Here is a 6,748-nt window from a genome sequence, read left to right as displayed (position 1 = left end):
AGAGGAGGGTAAACAATGAGATCTATTCAAAGGACATGGCACAAAGCGGAGTGTGGAGCCAGGGCGATTCCAGCCGCATTGTTGTCCCAGCTGTCTTCCCGGGGGAGGAGGAGGAGGGGGGTAGGGAGGAAGGGCAGCAGCAGGATTTACTTCCCATCGCTCCGAGAGGCCGTGGAGGATGGAAATCCCTGCCCGCTCCTTCTCCAGACTGCCCGGCCCGTGTGGGGGACAAAAAAGAGCCTGGAATGGTAAAGATGTGGCTGTTCCTCCTCGGTGGAAAGGGGTGGGATGGCGATCGGGGGAAAATGCTGTTTAATGGTGAGCTGAAGAGGCTCTGATTCCGCAGAGCTCGGTGTGGAATTCCTCAGCCCTGGAGTTGGGAAAGGTGCAGGAAATGCTGGTGGTCTAACACTGCACGTGGGGTTGTTTTCTTCCTCTCTCAAACCCGTGTGAAATCCGCAGCAGTGTGAGTTTGGGGTGGGCTCTGGTTTTTTTTTTTAGTGGTCTAATATTCCTGTTTCTCTAGCATCCAGCGATAAAAACATTGGGCTCACCCTGGGAGCTCCGGAGAGGAGCCTGCACGTGCGCCCTGCGTTATCCAGGGTTATTGTATTTACTGTTCTGGGCTATTCTTGCCTGCACAGATTGATTGATTGATTGATTGATTGATTTGCCCCCTGAGAGCTTCTTTTATTTTGCACTGCTGCAGAGTGGCTGGTTACAGAGCACAGAGTAAAAGCAGGTTGGTGACAGATTTTGGGGGGGAAATGTCTCCTATCCTTTGCTCCCTTAGCCTTTGTCTTGCAGTGCTGGAGTTCATCCCAATTTTGGGAGGGTTTTCGTCAGGGTTGCACCAGGACATGATGAACCCAATTCATTGGGGAAAAAGACTGGGGAAGAGCTTTGTTTGGAGTGTTTTGGGTGGGGTTTTTTTTTGTTTTTTTTTTTTTTTTTTTTTTGCTGGAATGTTATTTTCTTCTTATAGTAAAAAACAGACGAGCTGGAAAACGAGCAAAATGCTCAAGGAGCGTTTGAGACCTAAATTAATTTTTAAAACCTATATTTATACAGGAAGAGTTGGTGTGTTATAGAAAGGCTTATTTTGAGCTACAAGAAGTGCCTTTAAACATCATCCTGTTTCTTGGCTGTTTTGGTTACGTGTTTTGCCCAGAGAAGCTGTGGCTGCTCCTGGATCCTTGGAAGTGCCCAAGGCCAGGTTGGATGGGGCTTGGAGCAACCTGGGACAGTGGGAGGTGTCCTTGCCCATGGCAGGAGTGGCACTGGATGGGATTTAAGGTCCCTCCCAACCCAAACCAGTCCATGATCATAAATCCAAGGCATCCTTTATTACACCAGCACGGATTATCTCTGACCCACCTGTATAACCTGGAAAGTTTTGGAGCTGTTTTCCTTTAAATCCATGATTTTCCAGTGAGGTTACGTTGGTCAGAAGAGCTTCCAAATTCTGTGTTCACACTTAGAAATAGATTTCTTTTTCAGAGGGGCAGGATGGGTGGAAATTCCTCTGTGCTTCCTAGAAACCAGTTTGTAATGGTTGTGCTTTACAAGTGAGAGTTCACATTTCGTGGGACAGGGGGGGAGCTGTTTTCCTTTAAATCCATGATTTTCCAGTGAGGTTACGTTGGTCAGAAGAGCTTCCAAATTCTGTGTTCACACTTAGAAATAGATTTCTTTTTCAGAGGGGCAGGATGGGTGGAAATTCCTCTGTGCTTCCTAGAAACCAGTTTGTAATGGTTGTGCTTTACAAGTGAGAGTTCACATTTCGTGGGACGGGGAAAATTGGGCAGAAGTGTGTGGAGACTGGGAGCTGCTGTTCAGAGCTGTGGAATATTGGAAGGTCATGAAGGCAATGGGTGATTAATTCTCCTTCCTCCTCTTCCTCCTCTTCCTCCTCTTCCTCCTCTTCCTCCTCTTCCTCCTCTTCCTCCTCTTCCTCCTCACCTGTGGGTACTGCCAGGGTAGTTCCCTTGGCTGAGGAGGGGGAAGTAGGGCCTTTAAGTCTGGAATCTTATTTTGGGGTAAAAATAGCCCAATCTGGGGCTGTTCCTCTTCCTCCTCTTCCTCCTCTTCCTCCTCTTCCTCCTCTTCCTCCTCTTCCTCCTCTTCCTCCTCTTCCTCCTCTTCCTCCTCTTCCTCCTCTTCCTCCTCTTCCTCCTCTTCCTCCTCTTCCTCCTCTTCCTCCTCTTCCTCCTCTTCCTCCTCTTCCTCCTCTTCCTCCTCTTCCTCCTCTTCCTCCTCTTCCTCCTCTTCCTCCTCACCTGTGGGTACTGCCAGGGTAGTTCCCTTGGCTGAGGAGGGGGAAGTAGGGCCTTTAAGTCTGGAATCTTATTTTGGGGTAAAAATAGCCCAATCTGGGGCTGTGACTAATAGATAGTGTCTGTTTCACTTGACTTGAAATAAGGAGTGAATTGCTGAGGGGGAGGCTGAGTTGGGTTTGCACTTCGTTTATTGTCTTTTTCTGAGCCACGTAAACAGATTCCTGAGCCATTGTTGTTGGGCAATTCACAAATCCAGTCGTGAGGGGCTCCAATAATGATAATAATTCCTTACTGTAGGAATAAAATATGGTGTGGAATATGGGCCAAGCTCCTTGAATTGGCCTTGCATGTGGGTTTCTGATTCCAGGAAGAGTGGAATTCTCTTTTTCCTGGGAATGCCATGCCTGGCCCCACGAGCATATTCGGAGTAGTCCCTTTACAGGAGGTGTGGCCACCGCAGAGAAAATCACCACTTACTGCAGCAAAGCAAACAAAAAGGGAAAACATTACCCAGATTGACTCCTAATTCTCTGTGGTGTCGGTTTCATGTGGAACATGCCCCGACAGATCCCAATCCGTGCTTATATTTGGGATTTCTCTGCTTCCTGCCTGGTGAAGAGCAGCCAAATAACAGCAGAGAGGAGGGGAGGCATCTCCTGGTGCTTCTGAGTGACTCCTGATGCTCTTGGAGGATTCATTTACCAAGGCCCAAGTTCTCAGCACTTCCTTAATCCATCTTGTCCATGTTCCTGTGCCTTGGGATGTCACCTGGAGGTGTCCTGGGTGTCCCTGAGCCACGTTGTCAGCATTAAGTAATTCCAGTTCTTTTTTTTTTCCCCCCCCGACTGTGAACCCTCCGTGTAGTCTCCTCTGCATCCTCAAAAACAACAGCACACAAAAAGCTCCATCCTTTCCAGCTTCCTCTGGGAGTCTCCAGACCCTCCAGTGAGCAGGAGCTGCTCCTGGCTGTAGAGTGTGTGTGTCCATGGGGCGGTTTGTCCTGTTAAAAATGGATCAGTGGGAACTCCAGGGCTGTCTCTGAGGAGTGAGAGTCTGTGGTGAGCCCTGTGAGCACCTTCAGCCTGAGAAATGCATCGATCCATGGCATTTCTCTTCTGGATTCAGGATCCTCCGTGGGAGGGAATTCTGACCTTTCTGAACCTCTGTAGTTCCCAGGTCTTGTTTGACTGTAGAGACGGGAAATGAGCTAAGCTGGAAGCAGAATGGGAAACTTCAAATGCTCCAAAATTGAGTTGCCTTCTAATAATTAATCCTGTCTGTGTTCAGAAAGCTGAATTGAATAATCTCACTGACCCTAATCCCATTTTGGAATCTGCTGCATTCCTTTTTCTGTATTTTCAGGGGGTTTGGCTTCAGAGCTGATCCTTTTGGGGTTGTCCCTGTTCCCTTTCCTGGGCTGTTCCTTGTGCTCCTGGTTGGGGCTTTGCTGTTCCAAGGAGTGGAGGTTGTGTAAACAGAGGGACACAAACAGGGCAGGGAGCAGGGAAAACTTTGCTCCAACTCTCCTTGCAAAAACTGATGAACAATTCCCATGGAATTTGATTTTATATGGGAAGAGAAGCTGTTGGTGACATAACCCAGGGAACACCTGAGGTGGCACAGCTGAAATAGTTTTATTTTGGATGGCATCTCATGATGTGGCTCATAGATAATGAGAAAAACTGTAAAAAATAAAGATTTTAGGAGGGAGGTGTCCAAGCTGATAGATTTTCCCTGTTCCTGTTCCCTCCCCCACCCCCACTTATTTATAATTTCGGTGTCGTGCCACATCACACGTAACGCTTTTGAAACCAGCCCTTCATTTGGGCAGGTGAATAATGAACTGTTAATTTATTTGGTTCAAAGGGGCTGTTTCAACGAGGAGATAGGAAGAGATGTAAACCACGAGTTGTTTCACATCCCCACTGTGCTGCTCCTGGGGCTTGAGTAGAGGGAAGAGGGATTCAGGGAGAGTTGGAAGTGAAAATCAAGTTGGTTGTGCAAAAGGGTTTGACCCAGGCCCCAGGGAGGTTGGAAGGGTTCACCAGGAAAATGGCTTTTGACCTCAGCCTATGTCACCTGAGAGACAGAGCTGGTGTCCCAAATTTTTATTGCTATTTTTGCCCCCAGCAGGATTCATTTCTTCCTTCTCCCTCTGCCAGGAGTTGTGTGAATGGGTTGGGTGACAATGGGAATGTTGGCCCTGGCAAACGGATTTTACAGAATCACGGGATGGGATTTTGGGTTGGAAGGACCTTAAAGCTCATCCAGTTCCACCCCCCCACCAGGGGCACATGGCTTTTTCCACAGGCAGATAATGATATGGAAAAAGGGGAGGGTTTTAAACTAAAAGAGGAAGGCTTTGGATATTTGGAATAAACTCCTCCCTGTGAGGGTGGGGAGGCCCTGGCACAGGTTTCCCAGAGAAGCTGTGGCTGCTCCATCCCTGGAAGTGTCCAAGGCCAGGCTGGACGGGGCTTGGAGCACCCTGGGACAGTGGGAGGTGTCCCTGCCATGGCAGGGGGGGCACTGGATGGGGTTTAAGGTCCTTCCCACCCAAACCATTCCATGATTTTGTGTCTGACTCCAGAGATGAATTTTCAGGCAGATTCCGGTGGTGAATGACACAGGGATCCCCGGGGTGGTTTCACTGGGAGCTGCTGGTCAGAGCAGTCCCTACAAGGGCCGTTTTGGGGAGCCTGGGTGTCCCTGGGGACAGGGGCTGTGCCTGTCCAGCATCACTGCCTGCGTGACGGGAAAGGGACTCGGAGCCGGCACCCACGGGCACATCCCATTTACTTTGGACACCGTCATTAATTGGGGCCTGGGACACAGCAGTAATTACTGTTTTCGCTGGCTGCCTGGCTGGGAGCTCCCTTTGAGTCACACCATTGGGAAAGTCAACCCTGGGAGGGTTTTATCCTCCCCGATCGGGGTGAAACCTGGATCTGCACGGGTTTGTGCATCCCTGCCTGATCCAGCAGTTTTCCTTTGGGGCAAACTCCTCCCATGCTCTTCACACCTCAGGTGGATTTTTTTTTTTTTTTAAGACACCATCATTTGCCTTTATTTCCAAATATTTATGCCAATGATCCCAGCATTCTCTTACATAATAGCTGGATACAAACCCAGCAGTGAAAAAAACACCTTATTACCAATAATAATAATAATGATAATATTACCCGTAATAATAACAGAATTGCAGGTGTTGGGGAGGGGAAGAACTATAATTTCTCAAAGCAGCTTATTTGAATTGTGATGAGCCTTAGAGAGCTGGATAAGTCTTGGGTTTAGGCTGAAAATACTGAATCATGTCTCAGGTTTTGGGTTTGATGTTGGTTTTTTTTTAATCCATTCCAAGTGTATTTGTAGTAAACCGCTGCCCTGCTAAATTGAGCTTCTAAAATGAGAAAAATAAATAGTGGTAGTGGGTGTTTTATGGCCAGGGACTGTGCCATAGGCTGTCCTGGGAAAGTCAGGAAGTCTTTGTCTTATTTATACTGTTCCTTTTTTGGCCTGGATGTTGTTCTTATGGGCAGCGATCTATATTTAAAACCTTGCAGGGTGTGTGTGAGAAAGCAGCACCATTTTCAATCAGATATCTGTGCTAGCTCACCGAGTCCTCGGGTGTCACTTGTGGGGTGCTGGTCAGAGCAGCCCCTACAAAGGACATTTTGGGGAGCCTGGGTGTCCCTGGTGGCCCCGCTCCGGCGGGGTTGGAGCAGCCCTGACAGCCGGAATGGGGTTTGTGCCGCCCTGTCCATGTGATCCCGGCCTTGAGCCGCTGACGTTCGGGGGTGTTTTTTCATTCAGCCCCAGATCCGACTCCTGGGAAATCAAAGCTGATTAACTGTGAGCTGCTGCCTCCCTGAGCTGTCCCCAGGCTGCTCCAGGTCCTGCCAGGGCCACCCGGGAGGAGCCGCTCGGATGCAGCCGGTGGCCGTCGGGTAACTCGGGGCTGGGGGGGGGCTGGAATTGTGGTTTCAGCTGAGCACGGGGAGGGTGTAGGTGTGGTTTGGGATGGTTTGTTTGGGGAGAACTGTCTGGCAGCAGGACTGGGGGAGGAGAACAAAACAGGTGAACAAAAAGCAGCTGAATGTGCCCATTTGGTACCTGGCAGCAGGTTCTGGGGGGTTCCCTTTCAGTGGGATATGGACACGTGGCAGCTGAAATGGGAGGTCTGAAATCAGTGGGGTTTTAGTATCTCACCTGTGCCTGTGGAGTTTTCCTTTCTGAAGGCAGCAACACGACCTTGTCCCTTTGCCCATCCATCACTGAGGGGTTTCCCTCCGGGCCAGTTCCTGCATCGAGGGATGTGCAGCAGGAAGAGCTTCATCCTCGGCTCCATTCCTGTAGGGTTTGACTCAGCTCTGGATCATTGCTGGTTCAAAAAACCTCAGAAAAAGCCTCTTTATTCAATTTGTCCCTAATGCAGGCTGGACTCACATAGCTCCTCCATCCCAGCAGGA

General features: G+C 49.3%; 1 protein-coding gene across 3 annotated transcripts in view; it reads left to right on the top strand.

Moving 5' to 3' along the window:
* Positions 1 to 37: 37 nt before the first annotated feature.
* FBXL20 (F-box and leucine rich repeat protein 20) overlaps positions 38 to 6,748 on the top strand; it is a 36,102-nt gene continuing 29,391 nt past the window's right edge. The window contains exon 1 of one of the 3 annotated variants that reach the window (XM_017735839.1): positions 38 to 248. In XM_017735839.1, coding sequence (XP_017591328.1) covers positions 246 to 248 — 3 coding nt within the window. In that variant the 5' untranslated portion in view covers positions 38 to 245. Of the gene's footprint in view, positions 249 to 6,119; positions 6,227 to 6,748 lie in introns of those variants that run through there. The other 2 variants (XM_017735658.1, XM_017735729.1) reach the window with 2 other exon arrangements.

The sequence above is a fragment of the Corvus brachyrhynchos genome, unplaced genomic scaffold (genome assembly GCF_000691975.1).
Source record: "Corvus brachyrhynchos isolate BGI_N302 unplaced genomic scaffold, ASM69197v1 scaffold30, whole genome shotgun sequence".
NCBI lineage: Eukaryota > Metazoa > Chordata > Aves > Passeriformes > Corvidae > Corvus > Corvus brachyrhynchos.
Note: the sequence above shows the minus strand (reverse complement) of the source record. Positions and strands in the feature narration are given on the sequence as shown.